We start from the raw sequence: 20,984 nt of genomic DNA on the forward strand, positions 1-20,984 counted from the left end.
TGCTACCCCCCAGTCTCCACGACACTGAACTCAGCACTCTGTTCCTTTGCCCCTGCAGAGCCTGAGAGCCAGAGCAAAGCTTAAGCAGGAGAATGTTTAAGTCTCTAAATGTTTAATTTTTGCCACTAAGCTTGTGTTTTAGCTGGAGAAGAAAAATTGCAAATATGGTAAATACTGGAACACCTTTGCTAATTTTGGATAAAAGAAAAATAATTCTGGTAGAGACTGACATACCTGAGACGTGCCGTTGAAAATGAAGGAGACTTTAAATTTCACTTTGTCCACAAAAGCTGCTGCGAATGAACCATGTCCCTTTGTTGTAAGTCCTAAACAGTTAGCCACCCTGTGAATCTAGCGAAATTGTCAGGTTATAGTAACTGTATCAGTAATGTGAGCCGCTGTCATTTGAATGGAGCCATGTGTGGAGAGTCTGTTACTTCCCTCGGTGGGGCTGACCCTTTTACATTCCTGTAAGCTGAAGACTAATAGAGCTCATTAAGCTTTATGGGAAAAGAGCTTTTATCACCTCGTCAAGTCAGGCAACATATTTCCATTCTACTCCTAATTTTGTGGGCTCTGTGCTGCTGATGTGTACTCCCTGCTAGGTTTACATTGGGCCTCTCCCTCACCGACGTTTTTATTGACATTTCTAAGTCTGAATTACATTTTGTGTGGCACCACCTACAGATGTCTTCAATTAAACGTAGGTAAATAAAAGGGATTATATATCAGAGGCTGAGAGATTCTTGAAATTCTCTTGAGTTGAGCTCTGCCAGCCAGCCCAGTAGGGGGCAGTCTCTGTCATTTTGGAGGTGGACAGCCACAGGACCGGCCTTTGTAAGGAAAAATGAACCTGTGTGACTGCAGGTTACTGAGATTTCTCTTCAGATGTTCCTAGTCCTTCATTTCAGGTCAGTTAAAATATCCTTCACTTACAATTATTATAACTTACTGAGAAGCTAGCACCCGTAGTGCTAAGCTCTCAGCTTGCTATGTTTCAGTTCTTACAGAATGTCTCTGAGGAAGATAGTCCCCACTTTCTTATGAAGAAAGTTGAGCCTGGAGAGGCAGATGAGTTAAGCTCAGTGTCACAGCTGCTTGAATGAGACGACAATACGAGAGAGAAGGAGTAGACGAATGACACTGCTCTAAGACTTGTGTTACATGAAGTGATGTAACATCATCGGAGGGAGGGCCGTGATGAGTTTGAGATGTGGTCTGTAAACACTAGAGCGAGGTTTCCTGGCCATGGCACTGTTGACACGGATCAGTTCAGTCGTTTCTGTGGGTGCTGTCCTGTGCATTGCATGATGCTTAGCAGTATTTCTGACTTACACCCAGTAGGTGCCAGTAGCACCCTCCCTCTGAGCTGGAACAAAATGATGTTGAACAGAACATGTTAATATATTGTGATTGTGTTTTAACACAGTGTACCACAGAGCAGTGTCCAATGAGAGAAGCCCTCAGCCGAAAGTTGGGAATTCCTTCTTAGCATTTCCCTAAATTGGCTTCCTGGCCTTCGCCAAGTCTGTTAATTACAATGAGTACACACATATGTACAAGCAATTTAATAAAAGGTTGAGATGAGATAGCTGGCTGTTAGATAAAAACAATTCTCTTACGGGCATTAAACTAATGTTTTGGGTTATTTGTTCCGCTGGGCACATAACCTCTGCCCCAACCAAATGTTAAAATAACCCAGACAATAGAAAATCAAGGCCAGAACTGCACTATTGAAGGACACCAGTGATTTTTCATATGATTGGGATCATAGCTCCCATTTCACAGTGTTAAATTTTTACTTAAGTTGGAGAAATGTTCATAATATTACTAAAAAGTCTTGGGAAAAATAGTCTTTAATTACTACACAGCAATTGCTCATATGAATGTACTGTAATCAGCTTACTTCATAATGTTGTTTAATTCGGTTCTTCAGAGTACTGACTGCCAGAAAATTAGGAACTGGTTGCATTTGATTTTTAAGTCACTTACACAAAACTGTGTGGTATGTTAGCCATGAGCGTTGGTAAAGGCAGTTTTCAACTTAACCTCTTACTTCCTTTTATGGACTATTTCAAATTTTCAAATTTAGTGCTTGTTTTTTTAAAGAGAGAGTGTAGATTTTGATGCCACAGTGGTTTAACACACCTTCGGGTTTCTATTTTTAAAATGAATCCAAAGTTTAGTTTATACAATGTTTCATAAAACTATTAACAAAAGGCGACACAAGGAATAAGTTGCTGTGAAACAATGCATGCCCTTAATCAGGGGCTTAAAAAGACTACCTTTGGGGGCCTCTGTGAACTGTTAAAAAAAATTCAGACACCAGTTGTCTAATTGTAGATTTGTGTGTGAACAGTTGTGTTTTGGGGAGGTACTTTTGGATGCCTTAGAAGGAAGGAGAACACAGGCCCTGCTCTCAGCGCCCCTGCAGACTTTTGCTGGTCCTGCCCTTGAACTCCCCCTTCCCCCGGCGTCACCTCTGGTGCCTGGTAGATGACTCACCCTCTGTCTGTTGCTTTGAGTCTCTGTAGTGCTTGTTTTAAGCATAACTGAGGTGTGGAGGCAGATGGGTCGGGGGACAGGTGTGCTTTATCAGAGTAGATAGATACACACTGACTTTGGGAGCAGTTTGATTGGAGGCCTGACCTGGCCTATTAATATTGGTGGCGGCTCTGCGTGGTGCCTCTGGTGCTGTACTGCACAGCTCATTAATCACCGAAGCCATGCGTCCTTCCCAGTGTGTGAGGCGGGTTTCTTTTGTGTAGCAAGTGGTGAGCTTTATTATGTTTTTCCTGTTGTCAGCTAAATCCTTGAAATTGAGGAACTTCTGAGAAATAACTTTGTATTCTTTCACATATCCAAATCTGTTTAAACTGCAGGCATGAGAAGGACAGACTGTTAAATTACTTATGAGGAAATTAAAGCTATCTGCTACTTGTTTAAATAACTTTGCTGTTAAATGAGTGAGCTACTACTGATGTAATTTCATGGACATAATCTTTTAGGATGTGCTGTTCAGACCCCTTACACCAAAAGCTAAAGCTTACCCAAATTTGCTCACAGTCTGCAGGATGCTTTTATTTGTACATTGTTTTTAAAAGAAGTTAAATTACTGTCTTGGGCCAGCTTATATAACTCCATGGTTTTATGATTGTATTCCTTAATCGACTCCTGGATGTTAGGTTTCCTTTGTGCCGTAATGGGGTCAGAGTCAGTTCTTCTGTGGCCTGTTTTTCCTGAGTAACTAGGGCAGCCCATAGTTGTATAAAGTGCTTTGCAGGTGGGAAAACCCTGGCTTCCACGTAAATTGAGAGCTGGGAATAATGCCTGTGGTAGGACAAATTGCCCATTCAGACCAGTGAAGCACATGGAAACAGGTTACTAAATGGGAAGCCCAGGGAGAGAGAAGTGATGGATATTGGAAACCGGGATGTAACTGCAGTTTTAAGAAAAATTTCAAGCTGGTACCACAAGTGGGACTGATCCACATGTGGGCGTAACAGAGCACGCTGGTCATTCACTTATGAGAATGTGCTTATCGAGTCTGTACGTGTGTCCTTGACACATAATTTTGAATTAATGAATGAACAAATACACAAATAGATTTAGTGACCGAGAGGGATGCACTAAACTGAAGTCATGGAAGAATTTAGACTCATTTCAAAGGCGTCTGGCGAGCCCTCGACTGGGAGGTTTCTGGTCGTCAGCAGCTTCCACCTTCACTTCCTGAGCTGACAGTTTCTCTGTCCCTGTGCCGCAGCCTCGTGGCTCCTGCAGGGCTGTGCCTAAAGGCGGAGTGCGTTCCTGTTACCTCAGGGCTTCCTCTGAAAGACAGTTTTTATAAAGTCCCTAAGAGAGGAGTTTGTTTCTTTCTCACTGGAGTATCCCGGTTTCTAAGACAGGCTGTTAGGCTTCACGTTGTGTAGCTGCAGGGGTCACTTCAGGTGTGTAGTTCTAGCAGGCTGGTGCACTTCCCTGTTTCCTTTTGGTTAATGCCTCTGCTTGTTTACCTCTTCTCTTGAAACTGTATTTGCTTCTAGGGAAATGGTGACTTTCAACAGCAAAGCTAAATGTGACAGCAAATGCTGAAACCTGGGTTTGACATAATTATTAGAATGAGTGGAAGCTCTTAAAAGTTTAAAGATGGCCCTGCTGGATGCAGCTCAGTGGTTGAGCATCAATCTATGACCTAGGAGATTGTGGTTCAATTCCAGGTCAGGGCACATACCCAGGTTGTGGGCTCGATCCCCAGTAGGGAGCGTGCAGGAGGCAGCCGATCAATGATTCTCTCTCATCATTGATGTTTCTCTCTCTCTCTCTCCCCCCCTTCCTCTCTGTAAAATAAATACATATTTAAAAAAAATAAAAGTTTAAAGATGTATTTATTGCCCAAGCAACATTGTAACTACAACAGTGGAAGTTACAGAAACTACTGATGCTGGGGGCACCTAGTAAGTCCTTTCTTACTTGCTGCTGATGGTGAGCAGCTGTGCAGGTTCTTTCCCCTTCCCGTCCTGGGCTCTGGAAGGTGATCGCCGTGTGCAGCCCACACTTACGCAGTAGGGAGTTTGGCTCCCTTGCCCTTAGGAAGAGGGGTGTCCACACACGTTCTGGATTCATGGGAAGTTGTCCTCCTTCCTCACTAATTTGTTCTGTGACGGATGTGAACGTGGATATTCAGTGTGCGCTTCGGGTTACAACCACGGCCACTGTATCTTGTTGCCCAGGTTATCTCGGCTCGGGCCATTGGGAGCTCCTTCCCTTGCCCCCGGGCCCTCTGATAGGGCCCCAGCGGTGTGGGCCGGCTTTTCTTTTCCGAGCACTTCCTGCTTTCGGGCACCACAGATACTCCAGGCTCACCTTGCGTACCTCGCCCCATCCTGGAGTCAGCCATTTCTCCAAGAGAAATGGTTCTTGTTTCTTTTCTGGTTCCTCTTGCAGCAGAGTGGAGAAACCAAGATCTGGGTCCTCGGTGTGCTTGTTGCTACTGGGGTGTCATTTCTTTTACCATCTGACAGAACAAATAAATATATGGGTGTGACTGACCCTTGTGTGATCATGTGTGTGAGATACACACCTGTAAGTATTTCTGTGTGTGACCATCTGTCTGTGTTACACTAAACAAGAATTTGTACTCCTATCTCCAGCTCTGGTCCATCACCCCGTGGGCCATGCTAGCCTCTCCCCCTTCCTGTCTGTAAATCCCCACACGCACAGCGGAAACCCGGCTTCTGCCACCCGCCGTCCGTTTACGTTGCTGTTTAGTTCCAGCACAGATGGGCTCAGTAGCAGAATGGTTCACCTGCAGTGCTCTTGGGAAGCAGTGTTCTCAGGTGCTGCGTGCAGATTTCCTGTTGCCTTCATTCTTTCAGACCCGAGGAGGTTACTTAGGTCAGCACCTTTCCCTCCCAGCCTCCGTCAGTAAGGTGGTTTCTCTCGTCATTCCCCGTGGGATCCCCAAACCTCCTAAATGCCTTTCTTTTAATTTGCATACACGAGCATCCATTTAGTACTAGCCAGCTTTTTTTATGCTGCTTTGTAGTTTTCATTTAACAAGTTATATTTTGAATCATGCTGAATTTTGAAATGAGAAGTATCACTCAAGTCACTATTTACAAAAATAGTTACACTTTAAGTTTTTTCTGTGGGATTACAGCTACATTAAAGTAACGATGAGGAAATAGGTCTGTTTTCCCTTGGCTAGAAAGACTGTTACAGCCCCTTGTACTACACAGGAACTGCCCTGGAAGAACGGTGCAGTCAGGCGCCTTGTCGGAGCCGGGTGTCGGGACAGGTCTCCTCACCCCGCCCTGTCCCTGTCCATTCTCCACCTTTTCTCATACACGGTTTCTTCCCCGCTTTTGTGTGGAACAGAAAGATACAGCTTGATATTTACTCATCCTGTAAGATTTATGTTGCCTACTGGCAGATTTTAAAACAAGCTGAACATTCTCAATTGATTTCTCGTTTTCCTTCTTGGTCAGTGTTTCTACTCGTAAAACACTTTGCAGGGCGGGACTGCAGAGGAAGGAGGCCACAGAGAGGAGCTGTAGGACAGTAGATTCATTACTAAGGTTTTTGATAGAAAGAGAAAAATGACAAACTGCTTGTGTTTGCGTGTCTGCTGTTTCACAGCCAGAGAACCCGCCTAACGGACCGGACTGTGGCTACGGCTCCTTCCACCAGCAGTACTGGCTCGATGGGAAGATCATTGCTGTGGGGGTGATCGACATCCTTCCGTATTGTGTGTCCTCTGTGTATTTGTACTACGATCCCGATTACTCATTTCTGTCCTTGGGCGTCTACTCTGCGCTACGGTGAGTGCCTGAGAGCCTTAGACAGTTGTGACGGGTCAGGTAGAACTTCCAGTAGTTCCTCGTCTGTGCACGTCCCTCACAGATCAGCAGGAGCCCTGTTGTGATAGCACACATAACCTGTTGCTGTGTAGCCTCTTACGCTGGTGTTTAGAAATCCCACTTCTAGACCTGAGGCCAGCGCTGGTGGTAGTCCCGGGCCCCGCCTGCTCTAGTGCGCAAGGAGTCGTCGTGTTTGCAGGATGCCTTTGTTGCGTAGTTTATGCATTTGCGCTCCTGTCAGAGCCACTCGTGGTTCCTTAGTATTACGTTCTTTATTTATTTTTCTTGTCACTTTTGTGTATGTTTTCATAAAGGTCAGATGGATCTGGTGTAAGTGGATTAAAGCAGCGTCTGTCTGTGGGAAGGAAGACGCAGTTAGTAAAGTATACAGAGTGGGATGGGCTCCCTGGCCCTGTGCCTGACTCGGCACCTGCTCAGACGACAGCCACTTCCCTTTAGGCTCCGGCTCATATGTGCTGCACACCACAGGTGCCTTTTGTGCATCTTCCTGACAGTCTTTTAGTAAAAATCGTCTCGCGGAGTTTTTAAAATGCTTTCAACACTTGGACGTTTTTGAGAGCTTAGTATCAAATTTTATCAATTGTGTGTCAGCAGGTTACACAGTACGTTGAATATTGGAACTAGATTAATTGTATCTTCATCTTTATTCTTCTTTTGGCAGAGAAATTGCTTTCACCAGGCAGCTTCATGAGAAGACACCTCAGCTCAGCTATTACTACATGGGTTTCTACATTCACTCGTGTCCCAAGATGAAGTATAAGGTAAGGGGAGCTCACGTATGTCTGCTGTGGATTCAAACTATGAAAATTAGTTCTTTCATAGTTTCACATCATAATGTTTAACTTGCTTGTATATTTCTAATGTAAATCATGAGTTATTTTTAAATGTCTTAAACTTTTCTAGAGTCTAGCTGGTTCGTTGGCTTGAATAGTGCCTTACTCCTGGGTACTCAGTAGTTGTTTAATGTGGGTTAATCTGCAGTATGTTAATAGCTGAACACATAGAAATCCTAGCTATTCTGGGTAAATTTGCATGTCTTTTCCAAGTGAAGCCTGAGAAAAATTGGTTTAGAAGTCAGGAAATTGGGGGAAAATATAATGATTCTGCCACAAAAATTAAAGCTGAGTCGGCACCACAGGGGTGTTAGAGTTTGAGGGACCCACCATCAGGCCTGAAGCAGGGCAGGTTGGCGTTTCAGGGGGAGGATCCGTGAAGTCTCCGTCGACCAGGGGTCTCCTTTGCGGCTGTAGCCGCACCGCTGGTGTTTCTTGGCCCTGTCTGCTGTTAACACTGTAAATAACACTGTAAATATATGATATTATCAGTTCATGTGCAGAGTATATGAGTGCTGTTCCAAACAATAAGTTTTGAAACAAAATAAGTTTATAAATTGCTAATTTCAACTTTGGATTTCCTGTAGTGCTACTGACATGCTAAGAGATGCAAGTGTTAGGTTATTAGAAATAGTACCTAGCGGTTTTGCTGGCATTTTCCAGTGTGTTAATATTTTCTATAGCCTAGTTCTTTTTAAAATGCCACTAAACTTGATTTTTTTTTAAACTTATTAACTAATTTTTAAGATATCCATATTGATGAGTAAAGAGTATGAGGAATATTGGAAGTACTTTAAGAACAACTTAGAATTTCAGGATTCCTAATTTCTCACTTTGAAATCCCCAAAGTTAATTTCTCTTGGGAATTTAGAAACACTATTGAAACCTTTAAAGTTAGGGTACAGCCCAGAGTGGAAAGGGAGGGGACTCAATTTAACCATTGAAACAAAACTTAAAGTTTCCCAATATATTGTATTTACATTGTACCTCCTTGGGAGAGACAGTTCTGAAAATTTGTAGTATAGTTAGTGATTTAGTAGCTATTTGGGAGATAATGATAAAATATTTGGATAGTAAATTAATTTTGTAAAGCCAGCATTTTCCTGGCATAGTTGAACACTTCTTAGGTCCTTAAGAACGTGTTGATTTTAATCTTTATATTGTTCGTTTAAGAAACTTATTTCCACTGCATTATGATTGAAGATAAGCCACTTTAGGTAACTGAGGAGTCAGTATATTTTTATTTAGTCAAGGATATTTTACTGTATTTGGAGCACATGAGAACCCTCGGCTATGAAGGAATAGCACAGCTGCTTATGAAAGTGGGATTTTCAGTCAGAAAATGTGCTGTTCACAGTTGTCAGGCAGATGTTGGTCCAGGCATGAGTATTTCTCATGACGAGTTGAGGGTCAGGAGCTAGAGACCAGTAAAAGGTAACTCACAGAAAATGAATTGCACACTCTTGTAAAAGCTCTCATTTTTAAGATTGAATGAGGGTAAATTTAACTATAACTAAAATAATAGTTAAAATGTTATCTTAGACCATAATTAACTGTTTAAAGAATTGATAATGACGTTTTTTCCACATTATAAAATATACATGGAAAAATCTACACAAGTTTTCTCTCTGAAAGGAAAACAGAGTATGTTTTTGAATAGCAGTGTTTCTTAATAACCAAGACGGACCTGTCTCTGAAAAACCTGGTGCGTGCTGGACACTGGCAGTCTGCTGTAGCCGTGCAGATGTGGGCTGTGCCCTAAGGGGGCTCCAGCTGAGGGGCGTGCGGGTAACTATAGTGCAGCACCTAAAGGGGCCCCGGTGACACTCAGCTGTAGCTGAGACTGGAGTCGTGTGTTATTGGGGTTTAGACACGTTAGATCCCAGACTTCACAGTAAAGACACGTGTTGTGTGATGCAGAGCAAACTCAGGTGTTTAACAGCAGGTTGATGCAGGTCTGGGTTTCCCCATGGACGGGAGTCACTCTGTGCCGAGCTGTGCAGACATGTGTCCTGAATGGAGCTGTGCTGATCTGAGAGGTTTCTGATGGCTCACGTGAGAGTTTTGGCAAAGTCCCTGAGTGTGCACATGCAGTCAGACCTCGAGGTGGCCGTTTGACTCAGACAGTTCATCCTTATGAGGCATTTTATTTATACCCTGGCTTGAGCCTGCAGGACATTTCTTAGCATGATGACACATTTTTATTTTGCTTGTCTTGCTAACAGTGAGCACTGCAGGTGGAGGTCACACGTGGAGCCTCCATAGCTCCATAGTGGCACGTTTCGCAGTCAGTTCTCGCACAGTGCTCACGGCTGCTGGTTTATAGCAGTTACGTCTTCGAGCAGCGTAGTCCCTGAAATGCAGTACTTCTACTGCATTCCTTTGGATTTACCGTTGCGTGTGTCTGTGTTAAATGACGGTGATTTACGTGCACGTTACATAGTCAGACATGCTTCGTCTGTGGCCACTGTCTCGGGTGTGAGGCACAAGATAGTCGCGGAGGACGGTTCCGAGAGCTGGAAAGTAGTGGTGATGAAAGGAATTGTCTTCACGTGCTGTGCTGTCATCACTCCCGTTGACTTACAGTAACTGTGGCCACTTTACTGGGACTTGGTTCTGTTTTAGCATAAACTGGTGTCAGTGTGGGGACTCAGGCATTGGCTGTGTTCACCCTGGAGGAGCTTCTCCGTGGAGGAGCTGTCCTGCCGCGGTGGGAGGGGTTGTGTGTCCCCTGGCCTGCCCCTCAGCTCCGGCGCCTGCTGGCCATGCAGCACTGCAGGCCACTGCCCGTGGCTCACTCAGGAAGGAATGTCCTGTCCTGGGGCTCTTTGTAATTGTGGTAAAACATACATAAAACTTACCATCGTAATCATTTTTAAGTGTACAGTTCAGAGGTATTAATCCACTTCCAGCACCCCTTTCATCTGGCAGAGCTGGAACTCTGTACCCATGAAGCATAGCTTCTCGTCTCCCCTCTGCCCCGCCACCGCCGTCCTGCTTCCTGTCCCTGTGAAGGCGACTCCTCGAGGTGCCTCATAGAAGAGGACCGTACGGTGTCGGCATTTTTGTGACTGGCTTGCTTATTTCACTCAGCACAATACCCTCAGGTCCGCCCATGTTGTAGCAGGTGTCAGGCTTCCCCCTCCTCAAGGCCGAGTGAGTCTGTGTGTGCCGCGTCTTGTTGATGCGCCTGTCCACGGGGGGACGCCGGGCTGCCTTCACCTCCTGGCTGCTGTGAGTGCTGCTGTGGACCTGGGTGTGCAAATGTCTGTTCAAGTCCCCGAGTTCAGCTCTTTTGTGTTTATGACCCCAAATGCAGTTGTTGCATCCTATGGGAATTTTAGTTTTAGCTTTTGAGGAACCGCCATAGTGTTTTCTGCAGTGGCTCCACTATTTCACAGCCCAACCAAAGTCACACGGGGGTTCTCATTCCCACAGCCTCTCCAGCACGTTGTGTTGTCTGGTTTCCTTTGTTTTGACAGAGGCTATTCTTGTGTGTGAAGTGGCCTGTGTGCCTCTTTAAGGTCCAGGAAAACCTTCCCAAGAAGCCGCCCAGCCCATGGCACCCGTTCCGTCTGTCGGAGCTGTGCCTCTTGTCCACCTGAGCCCGTCACTGACAAGGGGAACGGAGTGGCCTCGTGGCAGCTGCGACGTGCTGGGAGGAGTTGCCTCCTGGAGCACTTGGTGCTGCGGAGGGTGGTCCCCTGGCCAGGCGTGTGTGTGCTTAGTCTGCCTGCCAGCCAGGATTTATTTTTAACCCTCACCTGAGGATATTGTTTCCATCGCTTTTCAGAGAGTGGGAGGGAGAGAGAGAAACATCGATGTGAGAGAGACACCAATTGGCTGCCTCCTGCACACGCCCCAACCAGGGCCAGGGATGGCGCCTGCAGCAGAGACACCGCCCGCGGCTGGAATCAAACCTGGGGCCCCTCAGGCCGTGGCCGATGCTCTGACCACGTAGCCACACCAGCCAGGGCCAACCAGCAGTTTTTAAAACTGAGCTGTTGGTATATATTTATTATACATATATTTATATGTAGTTACTATATATACTTTTTAAAATTGAGCTTTTGTTTTAAATATTTTTAGTTTTCTAAACCTTTTTTTAAATCTTTTGCATTTTCAAAATGTTTGTTTGCATGTAAAGATTAATTTACATTCTCTCTTTTGACTCCTTCCTGCACATTTCAAAGATACTTGATTTCCTTTGAAAGTGAAAATTGGAGTATATAGAAATGGTGTTAGAATAATTTTAAAAGTTTCTTTGTGTTGTCTGGGGTTGCGGCTCTAAGGCCCGTCTGACCCGAAGGAGGTGCTGCGACAGAGCCCTCCATCCAGGCTCGCGTGCTGGCCAGAGCAGACGGGGACCGGGCTCTCAGCTCCGGTATCGTGACTGGCTGGACATCAGATAGCTGAAGCAGCAGAAAGGGTTCGAAACGTCAGGAAAGAAATGAAGCCTGTTCACCTGTGATTAATTATCCTTAAACTCTGCCTCAGCTGACTGTCTAGCAGCAACCCCGGAATTCTGCAGCATTTGCCTGACAGGAGGTCGTTGGCATTACCATTATAAAAGCACCTCCAGAAAATGGGGGTTTACAGAGCTGCATCTGCAAAACCACGTGCCCCTGAAATCCCCAAGCTCCCAGCTTTTCAGTTTTCTGACCAGACAAATTAGCAAATGTTGTTTCACTGCAGTCCTGGGTGGTGCATCTGGCACACGTGGTGGTGACGTGCTGCCTCCGGTCTGAAGAAATTCAAGTGGTCTCGCCAGTTACCCCAGCACAGGACAGGCTCTGCAGCATCCGATTCCCTGATGCTATGTCCAGTGACCACAGGATAATGTTAGTCAGGGGTTTTTTATGCCTCCTGCTGGCAGTGGGAGGTAAAAAAATTCACATGCTCATCACAAATGCTTGTTTTTAAAGCTGTCACATGCTGAACTTTGCTGCATCAGAGTCAAAAGCAGTTCCTTGTGTTGTGTTTTGAGCTGCTCATTACAGATGGAAAGTGGGAGCTCAGTGTGGTTGCCCTGCACAGAGTTTGCATTGACTTCCACTTACTTTCAGCACTCTAATGAGAGTTTGAAGGATTGAAATGCGTGCACCTGGCTCTGTCCATCAGGTTCTGGCGAGGGTCTAACTTCTGACTTTGGAGAACCTAAGAGACTTGGTGTTAATCAGAGGTAAATGTAGATGGGATCGAAAGCATGTTTACTCATGTTCCTTTCCTGTTCTTCCCGCCTCTTCCCACAATGAAACAGCTTGGTTAGTACACAGTTCCTGCCCTTCGAAAACTTCGGAGCTTTTGAAAGACTCTGATGTTGGCGCTCTGCCTGACCTCCTGAAGAGGGAATCTGCTTCTCCCTCTCTGCAGCCCATCCGCTGACCGCGGACACTGTTTTACATGCTCTTGAACTGTCCTCTGACCGCGGACACTGTTTTACATGCTCTTGAACTGTCCTCTGACCGCGGGCACTGTTCTGTGTACCCATGAGTCTCCCTCTCTGCATGCCATCTCTCTCATTTGGAAGGGGACTCACTTATCTCTGCACGTGCAGCTCACAGCTTCCTCTCCAGACCAGGCTCCTACACAGGTCCCCAGGGCAGCCCTGCCCACCCCGCTCCCTGAGTGCTGGAGCTGGGCGGGCCTCTCCCTTCCTTTGAACCCTGTCACTTCTCAGTGCTTGTCTGTAGCCCTCCCTGTGCTCTAGCCGGTAGGAGTGTGATCGGGCAGTGGTCATGGAGGGCCTCCTTTCTATGGGACATGCCAGACGCTGAGGCAAGAGGACCAGGAGCCGACATGGTTCCTGCTGGTCGGGTCCCTGAGCAAACCATGTCTTATCTGTCAATGCCCCCAGTGCCCAGAAAACTGACTGACAGAGAAGAATTCTCCGGCTCAAAGTGTCGGTGGTGCCGAGGGTTGAGAAGCTGGTGTGAACGGTTGCTGCTGCCTTCGAGGTGTGTGGGGCTTTGCAGTGCTGAGTTACGGAGGGTGATAGACTGCGGCTGTCAGAGGAGCTGTCAGGAAGATTAACTTGGGCTCACGTCACAGTGTTGGGATACAGTCTCCTGTGTGACGCACCAGAGACTTTTCTTGTCCTAATTCATGACCCTGGGCAGCCATAAACTCATTGATGGCCCAGGACTGTCTTAAATTTTCTCGAGGAGGCTCATGTGTGGCCCTCATGTCAGCTTACAGGTGATTCAGTGTTTTGTGCAGTGAGATCATTTAGCAAATCCTGAGGCCTGTTAGAGGGGCAGCCCCAGCACACAAGTCCCACAATCCCGATGTGGTGCTTGCTCTTCCTAGTTCTGATGTGTGCTGGGGTCCGTCTTCAGTGTTCACAAATCTTTCTGTCCCCTTGCTTTTTAGAAATAAGGACACTGCACAGCTTCGTAACAACCAGGTGACCCGAGCAGCAAAGTCGAGTCCGTCCTTCTTGCGGAGGGCACACAGGGCTGGCCTCTGCGTTCTGGGGTGGGAGGTCTTACTCGTCTCAGCTCGGCTGGGAAGGGATGTTGGCCCATCCTCTGCCCATGGTTGGAGCGAACCTGTTTCGAGAAGCCTGTATCATACGGTCTAACCATTCTCACCGATGATTCTGCCTCGGTGGTGAGTTTAGAATGGAGCCAGTTCCCACCCGTCCCTCACCCAGGTCTCTCCATCACAGCTCAGATCTTGCCTCCTGTCTGTACATGTTCTCTTGCCTCTTACGCCTTCATTCCGTAGAAGTCAGGCAGCTGTGAGGTTTTTATACTTGACACTTGGGCACTTCTAACGAGCTTGGTGTCCCTCGGTTTGAATTGGTCTGATCAGTCACCCTCGGACACAGGCAGAACTTGGTCGGAACACCACCCAGGTGGTGTGTTGGTCTTGGGACGTCATGCCTGGGCCCTCTGGGTGAGGTTCCCGCCCGGAGCGGTGTAAGCTTGTCACCTGGCTCGGGTGGAACCTCCCGGGTCTCTCCCCGGTGCAGCTGCCTTCCCCCCTCACTGTTAGTGAGTAACCTTGAGGCTGATGTTCTGCACCCCGGCCTGCCCAGGGGTAGGATCTTTTTCTCTCTCACAATTTCTTCTGACTATGAGGGTTTTTAAAACATATGCCATGATTGCAGTTGTTTGCAAACATTTAAAATTTATATACTTATTCATTCTCTTAATGAAATGTTGCTGAACATCGGACTATAAAACTATTTCCTTACGGAATTTAAACATTAGTTGCCATGTTATCAGGAGAAATCATTGTTACGATCGCGCTCCTGCAGAGGGAAGAGCTACGTTCAGACTGTGGTCTCGTGCCTACCATCTGTGAGACCCCGAGCCTCATGTCTTGTCTGTGAAATGGGGAGTCGTCGCCCCGTAGGGCGGTGGGGGGAGGGTAATGAGGCTGCACGCGGAGAGCAGTTAGCACGGCGCCCAGCTCACAGCGGCAACTCCGTGAACACCACTGACACTAAAGCGCTTCGTTATACGTGGACGTAATCTTTACTGAAAATCAGCGGCTTCAAGTTACAGAGAGAAAAAATAGACATTTGTTTATTTCTTTTATTCAAATTTGATTTGAAAATAGAATGAACTTCCTTTTCTTTGCTCCCAGGGCACTCGATTCTAGTTTTCAGATGCTTTTCACGCCCCTCGGTGGAGGCGGGGTATCTCGCTGACCTGCTTTGGGAAGTGACATTCACTTCTGCCTGGTGGGCCTCTTCTCAGTCGTCTTGCACATGCTTCGTGCTGTTGCTATAGGCACAAGTCTCAGGGCCTCACAGGCTAGACTGGTTTCCAAGACTGAAGTTAAATACCTGGGTGAAACTCCATTTATTTAGTGTAGATTTTCAAATCCATTACTCAGAAACACACAGTGAAGCTTGAGCTAATTAAACTCCTTTAGGAAACTGTGTGGCGATAAGCGAAGTTAGTGAGCGCGGGAGCTGCGGTAAATGACCAGGATCACATTGGGGGCTCACGGGAGCCAACCTACATGGACTCCCACTGGCCAAAATACGGACAGTCGGAGCGTCAGGTCGAATGACTGCAGTGGATTGAAGCACATGACTTACCTGGAGACCTGTGAGCTCCTGATGATGCAGAAGGTACTGCAGGGTCTGCGTTGTGCACCCACCGTGGTACCCAGGTGCCGCGTCCCTGGAACCTTCTGGACGGCCCCCAGATTGACAGCCTCCAGACACCTTTAGGCTCAGACCCATACAGACAGCATCACTGCAGACTCTGCGTAAGTCACCTGTCAGAATTACACTTTGCACATCTGGAAGCTGTAGATTTCAGCTTCAGTTTTACTTACACTATTTCCAGAGAGTTCTGACGTGGCGATTAGGCTATTTTGATTTCTCCAAAGTGTTACTAGATGTAAAGGTGATGATTAGCTCCTTAAATTTTAGGATGATGTATTTTTGTGTAAAGTCACAGATAGACGCCATGATAGAAAAATGGTCTAATTGTTAACGTTTAGCCGTGGACAGCTTTCCCTTCATACCTGCATTTCAAAATTAAGTCCTTTCCAGCCATGCACAAAATGTTAACTCTCACATCATAAAGGTCTTGTGTGTGTGCCTGTGTGGTTTTATGATGGGCTAAAAATGGGTAAGATCATAACACTTACTGAGGCATTAGTAATTACTATCATCCTGAAGATCTGTAAATTCTGTTCTAGCAACATGGTCAGTGGAGTTGGGACTAATATGATATTTTAGGCTAAACGTCTTAGATGGAATGAGTAAGCTTTCTCAGGTCGTCGTCCAAGGTTATTTGGTGTTTGTAACATCATAAATTCTTCCTGATACGTTACCTAAAACTCTGTGAATAGGCTTGATTTGCCCACTCGGTGAATTGCTGTGTTTGTCGTGATCACGTCACTAATCGCTGAGAAGGGGCAGACACGGTCTGTTGGTGATCTTTTGGGCTTGCTGGACTGCGTGGGTCCTCGAAGCTGTTACACTAGCCCCCGAGCCTTTCCTCGAGGAGACGTTCAGGGTCGTGGGGTTTCAATTCCCCGGGACTCCTGCTGCTGCACAGTAGAGGGGGGAAAGGTTATCCTTAAACTTGGAGCATTTAGATCATTTGTGATGAATTTTCCATCATACAGAAGAAAATAATTGATTGTCAAAGATCACACCCCTGGGATAAATAGGAGGTAGCAGCTAACTTCATATCCCCCCTGGGGTGTGATTAAACAGACTTTTACGACTGAGGTTTTCAGGCATTGAAGAATGTTTACTGGGAGAATGTAGTAGCTTTAGTTAGAGACACGATCCGTCAGAGACAGCTTGCTGACTATTACAGCTGAGTACGTCCCACGAACTGTTCGTAGCTTTTAGTGATTCTGCATCTCAACTTGGGAAAGAATGTTGGGTCCTGGCCGGTTTGGCTCAGTGGTTAGAGCGCCTTCCCGTGGACTAAAGGGTCTCAGGTTCGATTCCTGGTCAAGGGCACATAACTCGGTTGCGGTTCAATCCTGGCCCTGGTCAGGGAGCATGTGGGAGGCAACCCATCAATGTGTCTCTCCCATCGATGTTTCTCTCTCTCTCTCCTCTTTTCCACTCTCTCTAAAAATCAATGGAAAAACTACCCTCGGGTGAGGGTCTACAAGAAAGAACGTTGAAAAGTAAAGCCGATCCACTTCAGGCTCCATGTTGTCTGGTCTAGCTGGGAACTCGAACAGGAAAGGGAGGAAGCAGCTCCGGGTCCTGGCTTTTCCAGGAACTGGCCTGAAGACACTCTTCTCCCCCGAGTGTGAAGTGAGAGTGGAGGCTGCCGGGGCCAAGGCTGCTGCTTCCCCTGCCTGACCTGCTGCGGAATTCAGGGGACATGGTGCAGTTCAGTGCAGTGGACGTTCCGCTGAGACTGTCCTGGGAGAGCAGACACTGGGCTGGTTCCTTTCCTTAGCCTGGCAGAGGCCCGGTTCCCCGCCGCGGGAACGCAGGCGCTTGTTCAACTGCCTCACCTTCAGCGGATTCAGAGCTGCGAGTTTGGTCTTGGCTCCCTCTGCTCGCTCCCTTCCTCCTCTATCCCCTCTTGCTCCTACGTCCTGGCACCTTTCGACCTTCAGCTTGGAAGTAAATTTGGGCTGTAAGTTGACTCTGGGAATCTTTCCTTCACAAGCTTCCTTTGTATTTTCTAGAAGAAAAAGATTAACCCGGGGTTTCCAGAAGCAAAGCAAAGACTGTGGTTAAAACTGAATTATAGTCTTTATTGTGCTACTTGCTTCCGGTAAAATAAGTAGCCTGGTCTTAAGGAAGCTTTAAGGTGCGTACTAGGGCCTTTGCGAGCCCTCGGATTTTAATTAAAGAAGCGCAGAATACCCTCGCTTTTGTCTGCCGGTGGAAGAAATATGTATTTTAAGTTCTCACAGCCTGGTCCCAGCACATGGAGTGCATCTGCTGGCCTCGGGTCGGGGCACAAGTGGATTCAGATGTTGAGGCCCTTTCTTTGTCTGCCGGGTCTCGCCCACCGCACCACTGAGCGCGCACAGTCCAAACTCCGTTTCTGAAAACAGAGCGGCTCGAGTTACCCCTCAAGCCCTCTCCTGGGGACCGATAAGTCAGACTCTGTTTGTGTAATGAAATCAGGGAGCAGGGGTCTGCCTGGTGCTTCACTGACGGCTCCTTGGTGCTGTCTTTCAGGGAGACGACTGGGTTTAATACGCCTGCTCCCCGCTTTCTCTAACATGGGTTGCTGTGAGCTAGGTTTGTGTCTGTAGTGTTAGGGCTTCTCTTTAAACAGTGGTTTTAATAAAACTGATAAGTTTATTATAGAAATGGGACACTTATGTGAGCTTTCCCTGAAAGAAGATTTTAATCTTTCTTTGTGCTCAGTGCTGCTGGTTCTGTCCCCCCAGCCCCCGTACTTTAACAATAGTGTCTTTTTAATGTTCTTACATTTTAATTTAACTTGAACTTTCAACACGAACTGCAGGTTTATTCTTTTCTCAAATATTCACAAAATCCTTCATGTTTTCAAAATATTTATAAAGTATTCTTGAGAGTGAAATCTCATAAAGATCTTTGCTCAGGACCAGAGTTCAAAGGAGAGACCGTTTGGTTTTAATTTGAAAACTGTAAAAACAACGTTCTCTCACAATGGCAGGGTGAGAATTGGTAACTTCAGTTTTATTGCCGCCGGCCAAGCCCATCCCAGATGTTTCCCATTAGAAGCCAGGAGCGCTCACGGTGAATATCATGTGAAGGCATTTCTTTACTTTTCCCTGATTTTCTTTTTTTCTGAGAAAAATAACAGTCTCGAGTTCTTTAACTTGAATTAAAGAAATAACTTCTCATTTGCATGTTGCTTAAACCTATACAAAGAGAAACATACTATTCAGAGAGAATCCCTACACGTCCGATTTGCAAACATGTAGCCCCGAATACATATGTCTCATACAGGCCAAAAAAGAAAGAAAAAGATTTTTAAACGATGTTAAAGCCTTTTTGAAATTAAAATCATGTATTTCTGGATTCACTATAATCAGAGAGTAGACCTTTTAACACTGTGAACTTGTTTTAAAACGTCAGTGCTTTCTTCAGGATTGTTACAGGGCGTTTTCCGTTGTAATGTCAACACTGAGCTTTTCTTCGGTTTTGGTCAGTTGCACGGTCAGTCATAAGAAGTGTGCCCGTAGGAACCTGGGAGGGTGCAGTCAGACACAGGAAACAGCAACGTCGCGTAAGGCCCTGGGACTCACAGCCTTTGTCCAGATGACGGCAGGTACAGCGGGCCCTCTCGTGACCTGAGGGCTCTTTCCCACGGGCACCTGTGTTACGAAGAGAGTTACCTGCAGGTGATAAATGGGAATTTGTGGAAATTGGTACTTGTTTGAAGGAAAGATGGCGTTACTCTTTATAAGTAACCGAACGTTGACATTTTGAATGTAAAGCTAAAGATACGTTTACTTTTGAAGCTTCCACATGCTAATCTGTAGAGTTGAAACGGTTGTTTCTTGTTTCTTTTCCCATCTGGTGACATTTTGAGAGACCTGTTTGGGAGCTCACAAGGGGGACAGCTATGTGGGCCTTGGGTCTGTATTTGCTTTTGGTAATCGCCTAATTTTTGTCCAACTGTGGTGCCACCCAGACTTTGACTCACTGCGAAGGCACCTCTTCCGAGGGCCCTCAGAGCAAGGGCTGCTCCAGCTGTGTCCACCGGAGTTTCTTATGTCCTGGTGCTCCTCCCGGTGCTGAGCCTGCGGGTCTGCCCGCAGCCGCTCTGTGGCCTGTAGCCCGGGCGCCACTCGCTTTAGCACAGCCGCCTCGCAGGTTCCAGCCATCCTCCCGTCCCATTGGGGCGCAGGGTCCCGGTGTGTGCTGAACGGAGTCACGACTGTGAAGATTTTTGGAAGTTATTTTGAAAATACTTTAAAGAATTGTGAACATTTTAAAATTGAGTTGCAGAAAGAGAATGGGGGTGGCGGGTCCAGCCCTGAGTGCGTCCCCACCATCCCCACCGTCCTGTGCTGTGTGTTCTGTCCAGACAGTGGACGTGTGTTTCAATCACTTTCCTACGGTGGTGAGATTTCGCCCAGGTGTGCAGCGTTGTCATGAGCACTGCATCTGACACGCGGAGAACACGCTGCTGTTGCCACTGCTCAGCTCTGTCCACGTCGCACCCCCTCCGTGTTAACACATGACACGTAATGTGGAAATGCCGCTCTTCTTCAGGGGAACGTGTGGGCTGGTAGACTGAGGAAAGGCGGGCCTTCAGCTGGAACAGAAAACTAAAGTGATATAACCAGTGGATTCTGCCCTTGAGTACAAGACCCCCTTTCATTTCATTAGCTCTCCTAGGCCCCTCAGGGTCGTGTCTTTGTACTTTGAGTAGCTGATGGTTCACGGGGCTCCTGAAGGCTGGGAACTGCGCGCACAGTGAAGCGCGGATGGACACCAGCTCAGCAGAGGCTGACTGGTCCCGTGAGCCACGTCAGGGTGGAGACGGCATGTTCAGGGAACTCCTACTGACTCAGCCTGGAGCCACGCTCACTCGCCCGCAGTGTTCACCGAGGGGCTGGGGTGTCCGTGAGCAGGTCAGACTACGACCCTCTGACTCCCACGGTCCAGCAGGAGCCTCCTGTGGACGCAGCACGTGGGTAACTGCGGGAGTGGTTGCGGGTGCGTCCTGTGGGAGAGAGGCGGGGGGCGGGCTTTCTGGAGAAGGTGACCTCTGAACAGAGCTTCAGGTGCTGACAGGTAGCCGTGAGGATGTTGTAGGACCAGGGTGAGACCGTCGGTGAGCCTGTGCCAGGAATATTATGATCACATTTTAGCTTTTTTCTCTCTTTTTCGTCGGGGGAAGTGTAGTATGGTTTGGATTTTCCAGATAGCCCGCGCCGTTTTCGTGAAAGGAGGAACACCGTTGGGTGGTACCGCTCTCCCCTGAGCAAAGCGTTCACTCTCCTGGGGCAGCTCGGAGCACAGGGACTTGGTTCTGTGCTCATTCTGCAGGGTGTGAGCAGCCAGGAGGTTGGCACCCATGGCTGGTGGTGTGCGGACCACCGTCTGCTGAACTCATCCCGTCAGGGCTCTGAGCGGGGCTCTTCCTCCCGGGATCGGTGGGGAAAAGGGCACGTTCCCTCCTCCGCTGTGAGCCCTTTAGAAGGGAGATTTACCTTTCTAGGCACTTACGCTGAACCCTGTTGCCCTGTCCTGGGGCCCCCCTCTTCAGATGCCTGCCCTGCGGGGTGAGATTGGATCAGGGCACCATCCTGGGGCGGGGCTAGAGCTCATCTACAGTGCGGGTCAGATGGAAAACGCTCTGAAAAATTGTGA

The 20,984-nt window shown here is 47.2% G+C and overlaps 1 protein-coding gene across 6 annotated transcripts in view; it reads left to right on the top strand.

Annotated features, from left to right (window-relative positions):
- The window catches only part of ATE1 (arginyltransferase 1), a 54,307-nt gene that overhangs the window by 15,042 nt on the left and 18,281 nt on the right, over positions 1-20,984 (top strand). For all 6 annotated transcript variants that reach the window (XM_087824067.1, XM_087824065.1, XM_087824064.1 and 3 more), the window contains 2 exons: positions 6,139-6,320; positions 7,042-7,141. In XM_087824067.1, the coding sequence (XP_087680193.1) occupies positions 6,139-6,320; positions 7,042-7,141 (282 nt within the window). The remainder of the gene's footprint in view (positions 1-6,138; positions 6,321-7,041; positions 7,142-20,984) is intronic.

The sequence above is a fragment of the Miniopterus natalensis genome, chromosome 14 (genome assembly GCF_054644295.1).
Source record: "Miniopterus natalensis isolate mMinNat1 chromosome 14, mMinNat1.hap1, whole genome shotgun sequence".
Classification (NCBI taxonomy): Eukaryota; Metazoa; Chordata; class Mammalia; order Chiroptera; family Miniopteridae; genus Miniopterus; species Miniopterus natalensis.